This window comes from Dryobates pubescens, chromosome 16, assembly GCF_014839835.1.
Source record: "Dryobates pubescens isolate bDryPub1 chromosome 16, bDryPub1.pri, whole genome shotgun sequence".
In the NCBI taxonomy this organism is placed as follows: domain Eukaryota; kingdom Metazoa; phylum Chordata; class Aves; order Piciformes; family Picidae; genus Dryobates; species Dryobates pubescens.
Window position 1 is genome coordinate 15188398 of NC_071627.1, and position 23709 is coordinate 15212106.

The 23709-nt window shown below is 38.3% G+C and overlaps 1 protein-coding gene across 1 annotated transcript in view; it reads left to right on the forward strand.

Annotated features, from left to right (window-relative positions):
* ATP10B (ATPase phospholipid transporting 10B (putative)) overlaps positions 1–23709 on the forward strand; it is a 207080-nt gene that overhangs the window by 160935 nt on the left and 22436 nt on the right. The window contains exons 4-9 of the mRNA XM_054168268.1: positions 622–816; positions 12363–12567; positions 14945–15030; positions 17727–17833; positions 20404–20535; positions 22989–23116. Of these exons, the coding sequence (XP_054024243.1) occupies positions 622–816; positions 12363–12567; positions 14945–15030; positions 17727–17833; positions 20404–20535; positions 22989–23116 (853 nt within the window). The remainder of the gene's footprint in view (positions 1–621; positions 817–12362; positions 12568–14944; positions 15031–17726; positions 17834–20403; positions 20536–22988; positions 23117–23709) is intronic.

Sequence of the window (23709 nt, forward strand, 5' to 3'; positions counted from 1 at the left end):
TATATATGCAAGTGCTAGCTCAGGCTTCTCTCCAAGTGATGGCTTGAAATTATGTAAACCCCCCCTAGTATAATGTATCATGTCAGTAAGATGCCCAGAGAAATATCAGTATGATAAATGAAATTTGTGTATCCATGTCTAGCTTTGAATTTTTCCTTCTGTATTTAGATTTTACACATTCATAATGCAACCTTCCACCTGTGGAATCCTTTATGGATTCCTGATGGAAACCCTTCCATAACTCTAAATATGTAGGGTTTTACACCCATTCTGTTACACTGTTTTGAGGGTTTTTTAAGTTTCTTTTAGCATTTGTTTTCAAGGCTGAGGCAGTGGGGGATCATTAAAGAATTCTTAGTTCCCAGAGACATAATGTCTCTGTAATAACTGGAAACTGGAGTAGCTATAATGATATGGAAATGTATGTTACAGGGCTCTTCTAAAGAAAAGGGGGAAAAAGGGATCTCAGTTAAGCAAATGATTAATTCATTCTGAGAAAAAAAGAAGAGGGTAGAGGAGTGAAATGATTAGTGTTCCTCTGACACAAAATGGGGGATATTCATTAAGAAAAGGACACACTCTAATTTCTGGCTGCTCTTACTTTCTTTTATACCTTTTCAGACTGGGTAATCTTTATTTTCTCTTTCTGGTGGTTCTGAACTGGTTCCCCCAAGTGAAAGCCTTCCACAGGGAGATTACTATGCTGCCTCTGATTGTGGTGCTGCTTGCCAGTATGATTAAAGATGCTGTTGAAGACTATAAAAAATACCATTTTGATAAGACGATAAACTTCTCTAAAACCAGAGTATATGACAAGTAAGTAAACTAAACAAATTCTTTTGCCTTGCATTTGACATGGTGGAAACTACTCATCTGACTCTGCAGTAATTCCCTCACTGACCCTTTGGAGTACAGTAAGTTTGGAAAAGCTGTTATAAAAGACTTCTTTCTCTGCCTCTAAACATGCTTCATTTATCTCACTTAAGTCATACTGATATCATTGAAGTTTTGTTTCGTACCACAGCAGTGTGTGCTGATACACAAGTTTTCATTCCAAGTTTCCAAACCAGCTTGCCAACACACACAACATCCTCTCCAGGTAGCAGAAGGAACTGGAAGGAAATTGAAACGTATCCAAGTCTGGAAAGGATTACTCAGGCTGTTTAACAAATTGGAGCAGTGTCTTTCAGACGTCTTACACTAAAACCATTACTGGAAAAATTAATAATCAACTACATTCAAGGTGAAGCACAATCAGGAACTGAAAATAATTTTATAGGACTTCCAGTAAATGCAGGCAATCAATACAGCATAGTTTTGTCGTGGAGATGGTACAACACCTGCAGTAAGCTGCAATGTTTTCTCAGTAGTGACTCAGAAGGAAGAAGTATGTTCATGTGCAATTCTTATTGCAACATTTCAATTTCATCAGAGTTTCTTGTCCAAGTACTAACTTGAGACTACTTAGCTTGTGACTTCATAATGTAATAGATAGGAGATTCCATTTAGAAATGTGTATGGTTGGAGCTCTTTCTGTTTTTCACATCTCCTTAAGCCCAGGTCATAGGAAAAAAAAAAATTACTGTGGTTTGTACACACCTCATTAGCTCTCTGGGAAATTAAGTCTCGTCTTTGCTTACATATTTACATGTCAGTGGCACATGGACTGATAATGAAGAAGAAATGAGAGACTGGGAGGAGTTACTGGATGAGAGAGTGATGCATTGGGTGTCCAGAAGCTGGAGGCCTATCAAAAGAAAAGGATCAGGGTGAAGGGTGATTTAAGTAAACTGTCCCTGAACTGACTATCATCAATTTGCTAGATTTGGGGAGGCAGGGTTTGCTTGGTTGTTTAAGAATTGATTTTATGGTCCTGCAAGTAGTAGTAGATAGAGGAAGTAGAAGAAAGATTGCTGTAAGCAATCGTCTGTTGACTTCTGGGACGCAGAGCTCTGCCCATTACCTTTGAACTTCCTGCCAACTCCCAGGCTTATAAAGTGATCCTGAAACCTGTGGAGTGATCCATGGAAATTGTGTGCACATTCTTAGCTTTGACGCTGTTCTGTGTAAAACTGGAGCAGATATTCAATGCCAGGGAAGTGCTCTGAACAGGGCCTCCAGGCACAGGCTAACAGGAATAACAAAACATTCAGGATGCCTCTGTCATAGCTGAGGTGCAGCCTCCCCAGCAGGCTCTAGGACCTGGAGCAGCTGAGTCAGGATGATACCTGTTCCCAGGCAGGTGGAGGCTGGAGTAGAAGGACGTGCAGCCCTGGGCTTCAGACATCTTTACTCTTCTCTCTATTCCTTGGGAGTTTATTTGGATTATTGAACTCTTCTAAACTTGGTTTCCAACTTGAGGCTACTTTTTGAGAGGAAAACAAGATGTCAAGGAAAGGTATCCCAGGCTGCTTCTCTAGAATGATATGGAAAAAACATTTTTTCAAGGAAACATGCTGCCGATGTGGTGCTTCAGAAACTGAAATCCAAAATGAAGAGCTGGACAAGAGAGGAAAAGCCAAGAAAAGAAAGAAGAAGAATGAAAATAAGCGTGTGATCATCTCTAACTTGCCCTTTGGAAGTAAGAAGTGGAAAGAAAATCCAAACAGACACTACGACTCCAATAAAATTAAGACCACGAAATATACTGTCTTGACTTTCCTCCCTAAAAATATCTATGAGCAATTTCACCGTTTTGCCAATATTTATTTTGTGGCCATTGCACTGCTGAATTTTGTGCCAGTGGTGAATGCTTTCCAACCAGAAGTTTCTTTGATCCCAATTTGTGTTATAATGGCCATTACAGCCATTAAAGATGCTTGGGAGGACTTTCGGCGCTACAAATTAGACAAAGAAATCAATCATATGGGATGCTATATTTACAGCAGGTGAGTTTTGTCCAGCTTTTATTACTGAAAAAGAAAATGTTGGCTTGAGATCTTTTATCAATGATGAGGCTTTTAGTTTTTTGGCTTTTTAAAAAGTAATTAATGCCTACTGGAAAATCAAAGTCATAGTGACTATATATCACCTGGTATTTGTTCTGATACAGGCAAAAGCTTTTTTCCCCCCCCCCATTTTCAGATTGGGGAGGTAAGTTTGAATTTTATGGTATTGGTGTGGCTGTTGGCCTCTTAAACATGGAATGCAATGAAAACAGGTGCTTAAATATCTATGAGCACATGGATTTTTAAGGAATTTTGAGAGGGATTAATTCTATCAGCACAGAACAAGATTTTTGTGGAACCTATTCTTAGACTGCCAAGAAATATCTTTACAATGTAGCCCTTCAAAGTACATTTAATTTTACACTATACACTATAGACTAGCTTTCAGTTTTATTTCTCTTCCTAGGTAGTATGTGAAATAAAAGTGGTTTAAAAAATGGAAGATAGTGATATGTGCCTCTGATCAGACATCTCTAAATGAATTAACTACATGTGTTTGTGCTCAGCTCTTCAGAACATTTCATCCCCTCTTGCTTTTAGGACTTTCAGAAGTTTGAAAATTATATTTCATTATATCCAAAATGTTCTCTTAGCAAAGCTGAAAACTACTTCTCCTTGTTAAAATATCTGGGAGCCAGAGGAGCAGAAGTTCCCATCTCTGTGAATGTTGCCTGTCATCTCTCAAATTAATCAACAGTGCTTTATATAACATATGCTTTCACAAGCAAGATCTTGCAGAACTCTGGCTTTTATCACACAGTGTTGTCATTCCTGTTTGTTTCTCCTGCGTGTGTTTGTCAGATTTTTATTTTTATATCCTGCTAGTTGAACAGGAAAACAATGGATGCGCTTGTCTGGGGGCTAAACTTATCCCCACATATAGATAATGACTTGTTAGAAACAAAATTTCACCACTCCCCTTGCCAGCTTGTCTGGAAAAGCAGACATTTTTAAAGCATCTAAATATTGCTCATTTAAGATTTCTCCTCTTCCACCATGAACATTGTCCATAATTGTAGCTTTTTGGGTAGGTTAGCAAAATTGCCTTTTTTTTCCCCCCTATCTCTTGAGATTGCAATCTAGTTGGATTTTTTTCAACCTTTTCTATGTTGCATTAACCTATGAGGCAATGGATTATTTGTTAATGCTTGTTAAAACCAGTTTGAATTATAATAGGTGGTGCAGTAGATACTAATGGATGAATCCACATGGGAATCTTATTTGTTTCCTCTTTGCATAAAGCAACCATGTTAATCTACCATGGGAACATGAGACGTGGGGACTACAATAAAACTTGCTTTGTATAAGAGAAAAATATCCATCATGGAATCACAACATGTTCATATCCTAAGTTATAGCTACAAGTGCTTATACAGAAAGTTGACATAGGTCTGTCAGAAAGTTGCTTACCCCATCCCATTAAAAAGATTTTGATCTATGAATAAATCTTGTCTAGAATTTTGTATTTCACCAAATTTTTATGGCCCAACATGGCAATGTAACTGAAAGGAAAATGAGGAGGGCTTCAGTCTGTAACATTCATCCTGTCTGGAAAAATTGTGGGTAGTTGCAGTTGCCATAAGATCAGTAGCTACAGCTTATTATATCATGAATAATTTTAATCAGGCTTCTATAGTGCTTTGGGAAGCTGATATTTCTTGTTCTGCTTGCTAGCTGCAAAGTCATGGAAGAGCCTGATGCCTTCTAATTTTCTTTCTTATGAATCACTTGACATAGGTAATTTCTTAACAAGGTGAAAGTCTATTTTAAGACACTACAAAGTTTATTAATCTTGAAACAGCAAAAATATCTTTTAAACAGATCAGCTGATCTTCCATCCTGAAGTGAATGATTACTTGGATTTTAAGGGTTAATCTTAGAGAATATATTGTCTTTATTTCTAATTATAATAATAAGGACTCTGGTTCTTGTTGGGAAAAAAAAATTACAAAGGCAGAACAATGTTTTTCAAATGCTGAATGTTCTTCAAAACTTTCTTGAAGACTAGGGGAAATGCAGGAACTTGCCTTCTTTCAGCTTAAAGCAATGGAAATTGAATTCTAATAGGCTGCCCTGTAAACAGATTTCTTCTAATTTTCTTTTCACAGAATCAGCTGGAATGGGAAATCTAGTCTGCCAGTCAAATGAAAGAAAAGACACCTCAAATAGTGTATTTAAAGAACATTTAATTGAGAAAATAGGCAACAATTAATTGTCATTAAAGTATCTTAGGGAGATGCAACAAATTAAATCTAATGTTCGATTGTGGGGATTTTGATTTCTGAACCAAAAACTTGTGGAATCATAATAGTTGTATACAAACTGTTGTGCTGTCAGAGCAAACTGCACAACACCAAAAGAAAACAAATAACTCAGTTGCAGGTAGTACAGTTTAATTAATGTCCTTTGCCTGGTATTCTTTAAAATATACTTTGCCTGCTTTTAAATTTTCCAAGCAATGAGGCTTCCATGACTACAAAATGTGATTGACAAAGCATTTTCTATGATACTATGCTTTATCATTCCTCTCTAATTCCATTTAAATTCCTCATGTCACCTGGTTTCATGCAGCCCTAGTTAGTTATTCATCCATAGCATTTAATTACAGTCTTTAAATACGTGTGATTTTTATCATGTTCATTTTGCTACACCCAGACAACTTTCCTGTCAGCCAATCCTTCTGAACCTACTGTAGTTAGTTTTCTCTGAACTCTTTCCAGTGGGGGCCAGCACTGAATGTAGTATACAAACCCCATATGTGAATGTCAACCCCACAGCTGCTAAAAGCTATTATTTAATTTTCTTGATGTTCTATAATGTTCAAGGAGCTACTCTATAAGTAATTAATGTATGACCTGGACCTGATATACCCCTACAATTAAGCTGAACTGGTTGTAAAGTAATGCTCCATAAAATCAAGACAGGTTTTTACATTAGTTTCACACTTCTGAAAGAATTAACCTATTCTTTTAGCAGGGTTTGAACAGACCCTCAGATACAAATACAAGGAGTGCACACAGTTCAAGATGGCACAGCCACACATTAGACAGCAGCAGCCATATAAAACTAACATTATTTAAGTTATTCACATTGCTTAATTTTAAGCACCTAAAGTCAGATACCTGAGACAGTGACTCAGAGAAGTCTAGCTGCTTTGGCTCATCCTGTGGAGGTGTTAGATACCTAGGCAATCAGCAGGCATCCTAAATGAGATAGCCTGATTGCTCTCTCAATAGAAAGTTCCTCTGTGATGCTTTCAGGCCCTGTGGTTTTCAAGTTCTGCCTACAAGCATCAATCTCCCTCTGTAGACCAACTGAAGGCTCTAATACAAATAGTTCAGGCTGGCCTTTGCTGTGACTCTTTATGTCCTTGGTGTAAGTGCACCAGCACTAAGTCCTAGAGTTGGAGAAAAAAGGAAAAAAAGAACTCATCTCTGTGTTGCATGAAGTCAGAACTGACAACAGCTGGAAATCTGAAAGTGGCTTGAGATGGACACAGTGGTTTGAAAGGGAATTAAAGTATTTCAGGCAGCTTAGGTGTTGTAATTCAGTGCTGTAATTTATCTACATGACAGCAATGGGAATCCCCTTGTCTACAGGTTGAAGTATATAGAATATACTTCTTAAAACTGGGGAAACTACCTGTATGTTTCAACCATCTTCATATGCTCTGATCAGCTGGACCTTCTGAAAGAAGGAGAGATTTTACCTCCTTTGGGCACTCCCTGTGTCTGGGAGAGTAACTGGCATTGGCCAAGGATGCAATGACCAGCAGAGCATCTGGAAGATAGCAGAGAAGGTAGGGGGCATGCTTGAAAACAGGAATTGACCTACTGTCAAATCTCAGATATGAAAGGAGAAAGACAACTTTTCTCTGGATTCTGGAAACATCATATACAGTTCATTCATCCCAGGGTGAACCTGAGAGTTTGGAAAGTAGAAAGCAGGAGGGGGAAATACCATCTTGCCAAGGGCATATTCAGCAAAAAGAGATGAGCTGTCCATGCTTTCGTTTAAAGTGTCATTCAGCTACACTGAGTTTTCACTTGTTAAGAAGCCTTTTATTTCTGCTTTATTATGTTTATTTTCAAACAGAGCATAACTTTAAACACTAGAAGCCTGCTGGAGGCTTTAGTGGGTTCATTTTATACATACCCCCAAAAAAAGAGTATGAAGCCTGTGGCTTGCCTGAAGTCCTACCATTTTTCCTGTGGGTTTAAATCTGCAATCAATTTTCTTTGGAATAGCAGTATCAAACCTGCAGTGAGCTGAGAAAATGTCCTTAACCAACACTGCACTCAGGTTTGTTATATCACCATGCAGCTATTTGAAATAAGTGGTACAAAAATTGTGAAGAAATAATTAAAACATGAATTTATCTTATAGCAAACATGCTGACTGTGTAATGAAGAAATGTGTGACATGCTGAATTGACTAAATGCAGAAGTAAAATGTCAGGTTTTCAACAGGCAGCAGAAGGTCCAGACAACAGCACCTGAAAGTCAGGGAGCAGCAAGCTAGCAGTTCCTGTCAGTCAGTGTGTATTGCTACAGTGAGGATCTTGGTCTCTGTGGAAGAAAATCCATAAATACATTACTAATGCTACCCTTGGTTTGTGTATTGCTTTATCAGAGCTTTCTTCAAGATCTATTACCTGCCAAGGCATTTAAAGCTGCTTCGCAGAAAATGTGCAAGGGTTTAGCAGACAGCAGCAGAAGCTAACATGTAAACACACAGGGCAAATAAATGAGAACTTATGGCTTTGGCTCAGAGACCTGAGGAATCATGACCTCATGGCATTAAGTTCCATCCTAACTGTCTGAATTTTTAAAACACCTGGAGAGAAGCAGGTTTCTATGATATGACTTGAAGAGCTACATGGTCATGTAAGGAGGTAACTGGGGGGTGGGGAGGAACTGTGTCTTTCAGAAACTTGATGGGAGTAATGGGAGTCTTCAGAAACTAATGCTAATTATTAGCAGTTCTTAAGTGACCTTGAAGTTACTTGTTCATTCCACCTGGTGCCAAGCAGAATTGTAGCAACAGCATTTTGTTCAAGACAGCATTAAAACATTTACAATACTCTGTAACTTACAAAATTAACCTAGTAAAGTCTAGGAACATATGTATTCAAAGTACTTGTTACCTTTTTATTATTATTATTATTATTATTATTATTATTATTATTATTATTATTATTATTATTTCCTGCTTTGATAGAGATCATTTTAGAACTGGGATGAAGGTGAGTTATAAGGAATCTAAAACCTTGCATGTGGACATTTAATACTTTCATAAAGATCTGGTACTTACCTAAGGTTCACATAAACTTGGAATGTTTACAGAAGTTGAATACAGACTTCGTTTACTGTTGAAAGAATAAGTTCCTTGTTAGGATGCTATAGACATTTCTAGCACATATAAAGATGAGATTTGTTTCTAGTATTAGGGAGTTTGGAATGCTAAACTGGTATAATTAAAGTTGCATTTTATTAGGCTCCAGAAAAAGTTTCATTCCTGTTGTCTTTAAAAGATGCTCATTGCTGTCTCAAAGTGGTGCTCAAATCCTGAGAGAGAGTTTGGGCCTGTCAGGAAATGCTGTAGCTGTTTGCTAATGAGGGCTTATTACAGGACCAGCTGCTGCTAAATGACATCATTGATGCTGCTGGGCTGATGTCCATGCCATAAAAACAACCTTCCCAGTTACTGTAATGGTAACGTGACAGAAACCAGTGACGATTGCCCAGCTATCTCTTGTTCAGGAGTACTATTGTCCAGGTTGTGCTGTACTCTGACCTACAGAAAGGTTTCTGAATCAGTTCCTCCAGTCTAGTGTCTTCCTCAACAAGTGCTAAATCTGCTCCTTTGTTGTCATTTTTTCAAAGATTTATGGCAGTAACTCCTATTTGTGAGGTCATGGCCATAAAGCAGTCTTTGAAAACATTTTATGAGGCTTTTCCTTATAAAAACTGGTGTAGTCTTTGACAGAAAACCCACACATTCTTATGCTATGTGCAAAACTAAGCTGTGAAGCATAAGTAGCTGTGTGATTCTACCTGTTGTCTACACAGGAAATAAAACTCACTGAACTAATTGGTTCATACAGGTGATAAAAAATTTTGAAGATCTTTCTCTAAACCAGTCTAGGACTCATAGACATGGTGTGGAGTGCACATGAAAAATTACTTGTATTTAATCTTATCTGGGGAGCAAACAATAATTTTTATTTGCTCCCATTCACCATCCATCTTGACCCAGTTTTTGTTTGATTTCTCTTCATTGAACCCAAGAATGGGAAATGAAATAGTTGACACAAAGTCAATAATTTATTCATGTTCCCCCACAATCTCTAGCCACAGCAGGATTTTTTTTATGATCCTTCTTCCCAGAAATTACTTCATAAAGTCTATTTAGTTCAGGCCTTCTGGTCAGATATGATGAGTTCAATAACAAATTCTGACAGACTTCACTTTGACTGTTCAAGGCTAACTGCCTCTTTTTGTCAGCACTATGCTATGCTGTGATTGACATTATCATGCTATCCTATTATCCCAGAACTGCAAAGGAGCACCTTTTAAGTGTGCTGTTTATAAATTGACTGGTAAAGGAGAGAAAGTACTGAGAAACTTTTATCTTAGATCATGTCTTTGATGTGCCCCAACCTTGGTGTCATATGCTATAAGAATCTGAGTTCCATCTTTCCACCTCTTGGAAAATCACCACATTTTGTTTATTTTATTGAATAAATGTGTTTGCCCTCTCTGTATGTTGCTCGTCAGACCATCTTAGCTTTGTGAAGCTCCTCTGTTTATTTAGCAGCTGGAGCTTGTGCTATGAACTTTAATCACTAAATAGAAAATGGGCAGTGTTCCCAGTTACAGGAATTGCCAAGAGGAAACTACTTCATTTTAAAATCTTCTTAGACAACTGACCCAGTGCTGCTGTGGGGAGCACCAGGTTCCTTATGAAGTCTTTTTCTTCCTTTCATCCACTAGTAATTCTCCTCAAATTTGTAGAAAATGTTTGTAGTGTAGGAAATTGTGAATCTCACAGCTCCATAGTTCAGGAAAAGAAAATGTGTTTCTCTACCAAATTCAACACTCATTGGGAGAGGGGGACAGTCTATGCTCCTGAATGCAGGTTTGGGGTTCCAGCAATTCCTTAACTCTAATCCCTGTGCTAAGTGAGATATTTCCTCTAACTAAAGCAGGTCATTTGGCTTTTCTTACTCACCATCTGCTCTGTAATTAGTGAATGGGCAGAACCTAAACCTTTATGTGTAATGTATGTTTCATAGGAAATTATTGGAAAAAAATGTTGCATATCTATGATTTCTGTGGATTAGTTTTGCCAGCCTGGTTTATTCAGGCTGATGTGGAAAAGAGCCAGCTGGGCAAGGCCCTTCTGTACCATTTCATAAGCATAGAAATTCAGCAGTGTGTTCTATAAACTTCAGAATTATGCAAGAGTTGACATACAGAGGTAGAACAGCCCTGCAGAAGTCATAGCAGACATTGTATGGAAATTCTACATGGCATCCAAATGACTAGGATAGCAAGACAAGCTACCTACTTGCTCTAAACTGCTTGTGTTAACTCATTTTTGTGTTTTGAACAAATATCAGAAGATCTACCCCAGAAAATGACATGGGAAGGATTCATAGTTATTTAGCTGATCTACTGTACCAATATTATCATTTACTTTGAAGAGCAATAAGTACTCAATATGCACCTGCTTCAATAGTGTTCAAACACAAATTTATCTGGAAGTTTGGATTTTTGGATTTTATTTATTTTTAATACATTTAAATGCATAGCAACATCAAATTAAATTACAATGAACCAGTGATCTTCAGTGTGATCTTTTATGGCTGTCTTTGGGCAAGAGAAATAGGGACATACAGGTAAGTCAAGACAGACAAAATAAAGAAGAATGAAAAATTCCAGAGGAAAAAAAAAAAAAATGACAGCTACAATAGCATTATTTAGCAAGTGCCTCACATATAGCATTAAAGGGATTTAAACAGTTAGGTTGGGGAGGTTGGGAGTTCGGTTTTGAATAAATAGTGGATACCGCTGGGAAACGCACAGAACTTAGCTGCATGCATAAGCTTTACAGGAAGCTGTTACTTCTTATTGTTTTACAGCTGAGGATATAAGCCAAGTGCAAGGGTTTGCCTGTCAGCATTATGGCTGGCTTTCCTTAATGGGAGATCAGGAAAGTAGGTTAGCAGGAAGTAGCCTTTGGCGTGACTCTGAAGCAATGCTTGGATATATGCTTTGAACTGTAGCAAAACACTTTATCTGCCATATCACTGCTCCCCTTCTCATGCTACAGACACTTAATTGAAACACAGTATTCTTCAGGCAATAGATGAAGATGGTTTAAAACTTAAAAACAAAAAAATGAGACTCTGAGTCATTACAAAAACTCTTTTACTGTCTGTCTGCTAAAGTACTATGAACATTTTTCCCCTCTTACAGAACAAGGCGTAAGATTCAATTATTCATACTGAAAAAATTATTTCCTTTCAAGAGGTAGAGGAACTAGGCCATTGTTGTTCCTGCAGTTTTCCCATTAACTAATTTTAAAGCTTATTGTGCAGTTTTCAGTTTGCTTCGATGGTTAAGAGTAGTCAAAGGATCAATTATTGAAAATGCAATGCCAAATAAAGTTTGCTGTTTCCTGAACCTTGCACCCCACACACTTTAATTTTGTTTTTAATTTAGAAGCTCTTTGTTTCTTATCTTAACTTTCCCATTAAACTTGAGCTCTAGTTGAGGGGGTTTTTTAATTAATATTAAGGAGTCATTTGTCTGCTGTTCTACCTCTTAAGGTTGTTTCTTTTTTGCTAAGTTCAAGAATAAACCTTTTGAGAGATACAAACTGGAAAGACCTGAAGTAAATGTAGCTGAGCTACCAAGTTTGCTTCTTTAGGATCTATATGCTGTTGTTGAAAAATACCTGAGAAAAGGTCACAGAGTCAAAATTAATACTTTTTGGTTAAATGTCTACATTACTTGAGTAGAATACTGCAGAACACCTCAGTTAGTCAAAACAACTGTTTTGCTGTGGAGATTCCAGAGCTAATGCTAGAATGAAAGAATGAAAGAATGAAAGAATGAAAGCTAGAATGAAATCCCTGTAAGGATTTTATTTGAATGTGGTGTACAGTGAAGTAATACTATGTAAGTGTCTAAATCACTAATTTCTAGCTGTTGTGCTGTATCTTAAAAAAAACCCAAAACACAACAAAACAAACCACACATACCCCACCCCACCCCCCCCCCCAAACAAAAAAACCCAACATTGTGTCACCATTCCCCTGTTTGTTTGTTTTTTGAAGCCCTACTAACAAAGAGCCCTGCCTTCCTAATGTCACTATTCACCCATGACATGTTTTTAATGCAACAGGGAAGAACATGCTTACGTTGAGAAGTGCTGGAAGGATGTCCGAGTGGGGGATTTTGTGCAGCTGCAGTGCAACGAGACCATCCCAGCTGATATCCTACTGCTCTACTCCTCTGATCAGAATGGGATCTGTCACTTGGAAACTGCCAATCTCGACGGAGAGACCAACCTTAAACAACGACAAGTTGTGCTGGGCTTCTCCAGCCAGGTATGTCTGCTGACAATGTAGTGCAGGGCTGGTCCCACTGTCACACACTCCAGCCATGAAGTGCACGGGTTCTGACAGGCTGATACATCTCATGAAAGTATTTTGCATGTTGGAGCTGATACCCTGTGTGGAAAGCAGCAGTTTGTCCTAAAAGATTTTTGTTATTCCAACATAGTAATTGCTGTGGAAAAAGGAAGATTAGCTCAGACAATATTTTTTATCAGCGAACTGCATCAAGAGATGCTTAGGCAACAACACATGGTGTCACTTTTAGGACAACAGCACTGTTAGGACAGTGAATCCCCTAGCAAAGGTGCTTCTACTCAGAGAATTTTTTTTCTGCATGGAAATTGGAAGAGAGCTTATGGCCCCTCTTTCAGAGTGGCCTAAGGCTTCCTTACGGATTTTGTTTCTCTGTTGCAGCTGCTATACTATTGCTCATTTGCTAGGCAGGTAGATGTATGGCAGTTTAACTAGGAACTGCTCCAAGGCACACAGAGTTGCCACAAAATAATGGAATCTTTTATAAGAGTATAATAAGCTACTGCATAGGTACTCAAGGTAAATGAAAATGCAGAAAGTTAAATAAAAGTGATGTATTTGACAACAGTTTGATAGTTAGCAGAGGTCAAGTATGAATGCTAAAATCACCTTTTTGTTCCCCATGGGCCATAACATTTTCTTTCTGCAAACAATTTACTGGTATATTTTCTTAAGTCATGTTTGATAAGCCTGAAGTAAACAAGAAAATGTGACTTAAGGAGTTGTACTTGCTACATATTTAATATTCTCTCAAACATAGCAGGGCAGTTTTTCAAATACAGGAAGTTTAAGGAGTTGTAGCATGTTCCATTGTTTGTTCCACTGGAATCACTCCAGCAGAGAAGAAATCCAAACACTTGGCAGGCAATCTAGGATTTACATCCACTTTTTTAGTCATTAGTAGCAGTGCCATTAGGAAGATCTTTTTGTGTTATTGGTGGTGAGGCACAGCTGCCAGTGCATTAGACATAACTGCACCATTTTCCACAGCCAGTTGTGTCTGGTATTGTAAGCAGTGAAAATTTTTGGATCAGAAGGTACACAAAATGCCCTTATGGTCATCAGACTTTTGTATTTCCTTCAACTATATATTTAGATCAGACTTGCTGATTGCATGTGCTTATATATATTTACAAAGACTGTGTGTATTGCTCGAAAAAGAAAAAAAAGAGGGAAACAGTAATGTAAAAATTACAGTGAAGAAATAACGAAGACTTGGACTGGCAGCAAAAGGAAGTCCTCTTCGAATCTGGGAATGTTTTATGTGAATTCCAATGGAAGTTTCCCAGGGTTTGTAGTTTCTGGAGGAGTTTAATATTTAGAAGTCTCTCTTGTTGTAGAAAAGTGTAGTGTAGGGAGGCCCCGCAGCAGATTTGATTTCCACCTTCCCCAATGGGAGGAGTTTGGGTTAAAGTGACTTAGAGTTCTTTTAAAGATTGTATGGCCCATCAGTAATAGTTCTCTTTCATATTTCTCACATCCCATTTTTAATACAATTTTCTTAATTTAAAAACAAAGTCTTGTGTGTTAAGAAAGCAGTCAAATACCTCTCATGCTATCTGCTTTCTGGACTGCTTCACACAGTAGAAAATCCCAGCCTGTTTCCTTGATCACAGGGGAAATCAAGCAAAATTGTCTCACTTCAGCTCCAAGCTCTTTTTGAGCAAGTACATAGCCTGAAGAGCTCTGTATTGTTTTGTGTCTCTTGGCAGTTTGGACTTATTCTACTGCCTTCATTCTTTGGGGTTGGTTTGTTCATTTGTTCATTTTGTAGTTTGTTTTTTTTTTTGTTGGTGGTGGTTTTCTGTGCTGGTCTTGCTTTTAGTTTTATTTGTGTAGGATAATTTTATTTGAAGTTTAAGGAGTTGTGGCATGTTTGCACTTATTTTATGGTTATACCACCCTGGCCAGTAACTCAACTCTTCTGACATATTTCACAATCCTGATAAACCCAGAAATTATTTTCATTTGAGCTTGGTTTTGTTTGAAGGCTGTTTTTATTTAATACATAATTTGAACTGTTTGTTACATTCACTTGAAAAGAAGACAGATGTTTTCACTAATTGGAATCTGTGATGTCTTGTCCAATACACTGCATTTTCTTCATTTAACTTAACCAGGTCGTAATCCAAGAGAGGAAAATCTCAGATCTTTACTCAGCCCCTCTGAAGCTTTGCTTTAGGCTGAATGAGCTAAGCTCCCTCTGCCTCTTCTCATAGGGGAAGTGTTCCAGCCCCTAACTATGCTGGTGGCCTACACTTAGCTGCTCTTATTGTTAAGCATTTGAAATACTCATTGGATTTGACACTCATTATTGGTCTGTTTCCTCTTGCAGAATTCTTTGTTTGAACCTGAATTTTTCCAGAACACCATTGTCTGTGAAGTGCCTAACAATGATCTCAATAAATTCAAAGGGTACATGTAAGTATTTGTTACCCATAAATGCATTTTGTATCTGAACTTTAATATTCCTCTTGGAGGAACTGGATGGTAGGAACATATTTAACAGAAATTGATGGATGTCACTATTATCTATTCCTGGATTCAGAAGTCAGTATAGACTGGAATCTGAGGCAAGGCAGAATTGAGGCTTGACACTGAATTTATGTTTGTTTCATACAAACTGTTCTCACAAGGCTTGAGCTCTTTTCAGAATTCAGACACAAGCTTATTTACATTTCACCTGAGGGTTTGGCTAGGCTAGATTTTAAGTCTAAGTCCTCCCTAATTTTTAAAGATATTCAGCTGCGTAGCTCTAGTTTCTTCACATTTGTGTCCACGGGGAAAAGTTAACCAGGATCTAACAAGCAAATCAGACTTTCTTCTTCCAGCTAGAAAAAGCAACCAAGTAAGAAAGACCCTTCTGAACCAATGTGCTAGACTAGTATAAAAATATAACCTTTTACTTATAGTGTAAACCTGTGTATGTGAGGGAAAAGCCACATCCTCTGTCTATGTTCTGTTTCATTAAATAATTCGACACAGACATAACAGGAAAATTTACACTAGAAAATTCCACAGATGTAAGTCCATTTCCTGGCTGTAAGGCCAGTTTGCATCTCATGGCTCATGTCCTAAAATCATCTTACCCTCCAGCACAGGGCACCTATTTCCCGATGACCTCTTCAGAATGACTGTAGGTGATTCCCACTCCAGAGAACTTCTGAAATACCTGCTGCCACAGACCAAATACATGCCCAACATTATGTAATTAACTGTACCAGCCTGTCACCATCACTATGCCCCAATTCTGTTAAGTTTACTGGTAGCTAAACCAGGAGTTAATGTTTCTCCAAGAGACTCTCTACAGTGAAAGTCTTGCACTCGAAGTAACTGTAAATGACCAGATCCTCTAACAAGAGTGAACTAGAGGGTTCTCACTCATTAGCTTAATCTGGTCTTGAGAATTTATGCCCTGTAAGAATGATGCCTCTAATAGCAATGCCATTTCCTCTCTGCTGTGATATCTTAAAAGGGAAAAAGAGGTCAAATTTACATTGATTGCTGGCCGTGGTTGCTGGCTTTGAGGACCACTGGGTATAATCTAAATGGGAGCAATCCTTCCAATTAGCCTGCTGTACTATGGCACAAGAGCACTGAGATTGTAAAAATGGAGGTGATATGTCACAAGAAAATACAAACAGATACACACCCTTAGGGCCCAGGACTGGCTTCAAAATCTTCAAATCATTGCTGAAAGTCTGGAACAGAAATCTCTTTTGGAGATGCCTATTATCTCACCTGCTTGGTGGAATATGGAATTAGCTGCCTTATCTCTCCCTGCTTCAGGGGTAGATGAAAGGATTTGCCAGTGAAAACTACTTATCAGCAGTTAGTGAAGCTTCTGTCTTTAGTTCTTTAGTATGCTGTTATTTGAGCTATTGAGCAAAATTACTTGTAGCAGGTTACATCTTTCTCCAAGAACCTATAATAAATTATTGAAGCTCTGTTGCCTTGCTATAAAACAGTAGCAGTGCACTCTCTGGCTGAAAATGTAAAAACTTAATGACATCCTTCTGACATGCCTGACCACAGCAAATTCTGCTTACAGGAAAGCAAGAGGGCTTCTACTAGATGAACTTCACCAAGGCTGAATCTAGATTCCCAGACAAAACAAGCTTCTGACATTATTTTTCACATTTTTACCAGCTGTAGGTTGCTGACACCTAAACCTTTTAATTTGTCTGGTTTGATGTCATGTAATAATGTGCAGCTGCACATAGGTGTAGGACTGTACCTAGCCCTGAAGATAGTAACTAACCTTGCCCTCCATTTAAGTGACACAGAAGTTTACTGATAAACACAATACCAAATATCAAATAGAAAGTAGCAAAAGATACATATTCTAGACAAAAAAACCTTTTCAGATGATTATATTTACATAGCAAAACCAGATGGAGTGACTGAAGTGAAGAATCTCAGCTTTGGTAAAGATCTCTGGAGAAGCCAATCAGGGTGTATAATAAAAACTGTAAGCAAAATTAGTTTTTTGCTTTCATTTGCAGAGCCAAGTAACAACTTGCCTGCCTGATGGGGCTCTGACCTTACAATTTCTGTTTTCATCAGTCTATTCTGCTAGCAGAAGCATCTAGTGTGTAATGGGACATTCTCAGACAGGATGAAAATTCTGTCCTTCGTGAGAATGAAGAGAGCCTCAGCCTAGAGACTGTTTGAACTGAGGTTCACAAAGATGAGAAGCCATTTGATGGCTGACAGAAGCCCTTGTAGCGTGTGGATGTATTCATCTGAGCCCCTATGAGCAGGCAAACCCTGCTCATCTTTCTAAAAGGAATCCATCTGAATTAAGTCACATAATAAATCTTGGCTTCATTTATGAGACACTGAACCTGCCAGATAAAGTACTGAGTGAAAGTCAAATTTGTTTCACATTGACATCATGATACACAGCCCTTGCAAGTGTTCTTTAAAAGAGATACTTGGACTTCTCTCTAACTTCTTACTGGGGTCTTAACTGAAGCTATGTGGATCACAAGCAAAATAAGTCCTTCAGAGTTTGTTGAGTTCAACTTAAACATGCACACAAAAAAAAATTGTTTAATATTCTATTAGAACAGAAAAAGGCATTGCTTTTTTGTTTGTTTGTTTATGTCTTCTAGGGAGCAGCCAAATCATGAACGGATTGGGTTTAACATTGAAAGCCTCTTGCTTCGTGGATGCACAATCAGAAATACTGAGGCTGCAGTAGGAATTGTTATATATGCAGGTAAGATGTATTTTCTGTCTAGGTAAATACATAATTTCCCTGGAAATAACTTTAAGTGAATAGTCTAATATTCCACCACAGTTTGACATTTAAAACTGTTAGTACATGGGAAAATTACATAACTTTTTTGAAGTAAAGCTATTGCTCATCTATCTCCAAAGCCAGACTGTCTTGCACTGGGTCTCTGGCAAGTGGCACTATCTTTGTCTCTGTCAAATATCTTGATAATGTCTGGAGTAACTTATCTCCCCTTCTCCCCTTAGAATTCCTATTTTTCTTCTCTTTAGTTAAGATCTCCCAGTATGTTCCTTTGGCTATCAGTACAGATACTAATGTGGATCTCTGTTAACGTTGCTTAAGCTGCAGGTTGCAAAGATTAGAGTTTTAAAGTCATTCTCAAGATATGGTGTCTTTGATCTGAGTAAGTCTTCAGTTCCATTTCCCACATCTTATTGTAAATGTCAGTATAAAAGTTTATTCTTTTTCTTCTAAAATTAGACTCCCTTGAGCTTAATTTCTAGGGTTCTTTGACATTGATTATATTCTGGCTTTTAATCATGGTCTGTGACCTTTTCTGAACAATCAAGATCAGTCATATAATAAGATGGCACATTCTCCATTTTTATAACTCTATTACTCCTCAAACTTACTTTCTAATGGAAGCCTTTGTGAAGAGTACAGCCATCACTTAACACAATTATTTAGCCTGTGCAGTTCTCATCTGACCCAAATATGGCTGTACTTTCCCTGGCTGCCTAAATAGTTCTACACAAAGCAATAGCACTAATGCACAAAAACCTCATTACAGAGTGACAGCCAATATAGTTTCCTCATTGTGATAAGGACAGCAGCAAGAATTATATGCTTTTCCAAATAATAAAGTACCAGAATGAAGTTTCAGATAAGCCCTTCAGCATCCATGAATAGAGAGACAAGGTCCTAGCGGGGTGGTAGGTGAGGTGCTGTGTTGCACAGCATATGAAACTGTGAAGATTAGAGGAGAGCAAAGTCATTTATTCCTCTCATTTTTAATATTCTATTTCTTGAAAGGTGATAACTGTATCACAGGTGTATCCTTTTCTTGTTGGTCAGCTGAAGTGGAAGGGAATGGCAGAGGTGATATTTGGAAAGAAATATCTTCTGTTTTCTTCCCCAAATAAATCCATCAACATTTCCTTGAGAGTTTTCTGGAAAGGGTTAGAGGGTTTGGTTTTGTTTTGTTTCCATTAAGCCTGACATAAACGAAAAGTGAGGAACAAGTTTCTCACAGCTGCTGGAAGAACAGAAGTGCAGGCAGCAGTACCCTTCTCTTCTGTGTAGCTTGGTGGTTAGAGCATTTGTTTGCCAAAGGGAACACTTGGGGTTTTTTCTCACTTCTGCTTGTGTGGGAGTGAACATACATCTGCTTCACAAGTTGTGCCCTGAATACCTGACTGTGTAGAACAAGTGGGTATGCACATTGACATTTGTTGGAAAAGAAGGAACATTGGTAGGATAAGCTAGTCCCACAGACATAGCTCCAGGTTGGGTAAATAATTACATGTTCATTGGAACAGGAAGTCAGGAATCCCAGCTCTCAGGTTAATGCTTTGAACATAAGGCTGGAGAGTAATTTTCTCTCTTGCTCTCTGCCTCAGTTAATAACCTTTGATATAAACCGGGAATTAATCCAGCAGGCATGACTGAATCACACCTGACTTCCAGCTTTTGGTTCAGATCACCTCCCTAGAGAAAGCCAAAAGGAAAACAGTCCCTCTCACATACACCATGCACAGACAAATGAAAACTCAATACAAGACTACAAGGTCTGCATTTCAGGGGAAGGACTGTAGAAATAAATATAAAAGATATCATTTAATATAGCAACAGATGGTATCCAGATATCCCACTTGCTGAGCCACAGTTTAGATAACATTAATAGACTAGAAAAAGCAATTTCTGTCTCATGGCTTCTTTTTTCCTATTACAAGTATACCAGCTCAATTCTAATTCAGTGAATTTTAAGGATTAGAGGTTTGGTGTGTTTTTTTTCTCATACCAGTGCTTTGTTAGCACTTTACAACCACATAGTGAAAAACTAAATAACATCAGTGCCTGTCACTGCTGGGTCTGACATGTTGAATTTTATTTAACACATGAATTGTGGCTGGTGCCTTTAAAATAGCTGCTGAAAAGTATTCAAATGTAGGTTTCAGGAATCTCTATAGCACCTAATCAAGTTGTTTGTAAAATACAAAAATACAATACTATTGTCCTTTTATTCTCAAGGAGATTTGGCTTTTGAGTATTTATGTGATCTACTGACTGCTGAGTTTGCAGTCTTTGGGCAAGTAAAATGTATATGACAGATGAAATCTGTAATGTAATGGAGGGCTTTTGTAAACCTCTGGATTTAGCCTCTGATATATTCTGCTACTCAGTCAAATGAGAAGGTGGGCAATAAAATTACTGAATAGAACTAAAGTCAAATTAACAACATAGGCATTCTGCTCTTATTTTGTGAGAAAAATATTTTGTTAAACCCTACAAAATATTACATAAACATGATAATATTAATTTGTGTTTTGAAGGTCATGAAACTAAGGCCATGCTAAATAACAATGGTCCTCGTTACAAGCGCAGCAAGTTGGAGCGACGGATGAATATGGATATATTCTTATGTGTGGGACTCCTGTTTGTGATGTGTCTTGTTGGAGCAGTAGGTATGAAGCACTGACAAAAATCCTCTGTTTCATTGCTTATCTTAAACGTTGGTTAAGTTTGGTCTTCTAGACATGTGCTGAATGTTCTCAGGATCTTTAAGCTCTCATTTTTCCAACAGCAACTTAAAATGGCAAACCTGAAGAATTTGGATTAAGGAAAACTCATCCATGGCTATAAACATTTCAGATAGACCCATATTCCACTGTGGTAAAATATGTGTAAAACAAGGAAGCTGGTTAATGCACTGCAGGAATTATTACTTGCCATCTGAGATCTGCTTCTTGAGTGGATGTTCTTTGTGTATTACAGCAAAAGTAAAAATAAAATTATGTAGATTTTACAATTCATCCAATCTACAGTCTCCACAAGTACCTTCTTTCTCAAAAGCCCCTTTACAGGAAGCTGTGGGATTAAATAATTGTTTAGCTAGGAATAGCCTGCATTTTTTTAGGGTCTTTGCAACTGAGAACACTTGAATATAATAACTGGGGTTAGCTGACTGGACTTCACTAGAATGTTAATCTCAAAAACATCTTCACTGCACATAAGCACCTGCTTGCCTTCCAGCTCTGATACTAATCTGTTCCAGGCAGGTCAGGATTAATAGGAACTCATAATGCTGTTGAAAGGGCCAAATTTTCAGTACAGTGGCATTTGAATGAGTCACTGCTTTAAGGAGGTAGCAGAGGCTCCAATGACCACTTTCTGTTCAAAGCCTCTTTTCTTTTTAATTGATTACATCTCAGTGCTTCTTCACTAGGAGAGTAGTGAGACTGGAACAGTTTGCCCAGAGAAGTTGTGGATGACCCCTCTCTCAAAGTGTTCAAGGTCAGGTTGGCTGGGGCTTTGAGCAACCTGGTCTAGTGGACGTTTTTCCTGCCCATGGCAGGGGAGTTGGAACAGAATGATTTTTAAGATCCCTTCCAACCCAAAACATTCTGTGATTCTGTGATTAGTGCTACTGCTCTGATTTTGGTTTTCACTGACAAAGTCAAATGCTGTGGCCCTGGCAAGTTTTCCTGAGCCTGCTCTGGATATGTGATATGACACATCAGCCAGTTATCAGTGTAATAGTAGTAGAATTAAGGGCCATCCAGAAAAAGATGAACAATTGAACTGATTTAATTGCTTTTTAAATTTTATTCCTTCATGTTGCAGTGGACTCTTTTTGACACAGAAATGGGATTTCAGTTTGACAACTGAGGTCTGCAGAGACTGCATTGTCATTATTCCCTGCTTGCTGTCATGTAGATTTAGAGACATCTCTTTTGTGTGTGCATTAGGGCCCTTGAGTAATAAAATGGTCTCGGACTGAAAAAACCCAGCATTTAAAAACCAATTTATCTGCTCAGGTTTGGAAAAATAAATAAATAAAAATAAGTGTTTGTAGTCTAAGTGAAACATGTAAATCAGTGTCAAGTTTTTAGCTTACATCCATTCAAAATGTCCCTTAGCTCTACGATGAGTTTGTGCTGTGTAACCTTGTCTGAACGTAGGGTTCTAGGAAGAAATCTCACGAGTGAAAATTGAAGCAAGAAGTGGCTTGTAGAATATAGTTGTTCTTGCTAAGTTGTGAGCATGGTGTCTAGCAACCAGAAAGCATTGCTGAAATAACTTGAATGGGTTTGGCTCCATTTTAGTGGGCAGCTGCTGCAAAACAGCTGCTTGCTTAACTGGTGCTAACAGAAAAATTTTTTCAGAGCTGGATATGCAAAGTAGGCTAATAGAGTTTTTTTTGAGCAATGCTGCAATGAGGGAAACAAAACTGTCCTCACTCTGTGTGAAGTTTCTGATGCTGTAAATTAGTAACATCCTTGAGCACAGTTTATTTCAGTAAGGGCAGTATGAAAGGCAATAAAGTAGTCATGATGGGATGTTGTTAAGACCTGAAATGGAAGCTTAATTGTAGTAATGCAATCTAGTAATATTTAAGACATGGGGGAAGAAGCAGTTTTGGGGTATGACATAATTGAAGGTAATGTAAAAATGAACTAGACTGAATTATAGAATCATTGCCAACAAAAGTTGAAATCAAGAATGGTCAGGAAGGAGAAGAAAGATTTCAACTTGTCTATACAAAGGCTATAAGTTTTATTTCTTTTAGGAATGGGAGTCTTCAGCGCTGATGACTTCTAAAGGCAGGAGGTAGAGATGGACATTGCTGCAAGCTACATAGAGAGAGCAGAACTAAGAGCCCTGGGGAACACTTGCTGAAGGAGAAATAAATAAAACTTTCCATGACCATCTAGCATGTCAATTACACGCATGTGCTACACAGCTCTGCCTGTACTTTGCACTCTCCATTAGACTTACAGCTTTGCTTGGGGATTGTTGCTTTGGAAATGTTCTTTCTTTTTAATTATCATCACAGTCCATATCTGCAAATTTCAGAAGCTTTGTCAATCAGCTTATTGCTCAGCATATTTCAATGTTGTATTCAATATCCCTATAGGGCATGGCATTTGGACTGGAAACTTCTCAGAGCATCCGCCTTATGATGTCCCAGATGAGAATGGCAATTTTCTGTCTCCAGTTCTTGCTGGTTTCTACATGTTCTTGACAATGATAATCCTGTTGCAGGTAAAAGACAAAAACCTCTCTAACCTCCAAGGAAGAAACTACATAAAACTGAGGACAATCACTAATGAACAATTAATATCAACTAACAGCTGTGCAGTACCTTCTTAATCCCATTTTTAAATATTGCTAGGAGTGTTTCAAATCATTCAAGTGTGAAATGATGTAGTTTGCTTCTTTCTCCCTCTCTCCCTTTCTCCCTCTCTCCCTTTCTCCCTCTCTCCCTTTCTCCCTCCCTCCCTTTCTCCCTCCCTCCCTTTCTCCCTCCCTCCCTTTCTCCCTCCCTCCCTTTCTCCCTCCCTCCCTTTCTCCCTCCCTCCCTTTCTCCCTCCCTCCCTTTCTCCCTCCCTTTCTCCCTCCCTTTCTCCCTCCCTTTCTCCCTCCCTTTCTCCCTCCCTTTCTCCCTCCCTTTCTCCCTCCCTTTCTCCCTCCCTTTCTCCCTCCCTTTCTCCCTCCCTTTCTCCCTCCCTTTCTCCCTCCCTTTCTCCCTCCCTTTCTCCCTCCCTTTCTCCTTCCCTCCTTCCCTCCTTCCCTCCTTCCCTCCTTCCCTCCTTCCCTCCTTCCCTCCTTCCGCAGATTTTTCTTCCTTGCTGTTG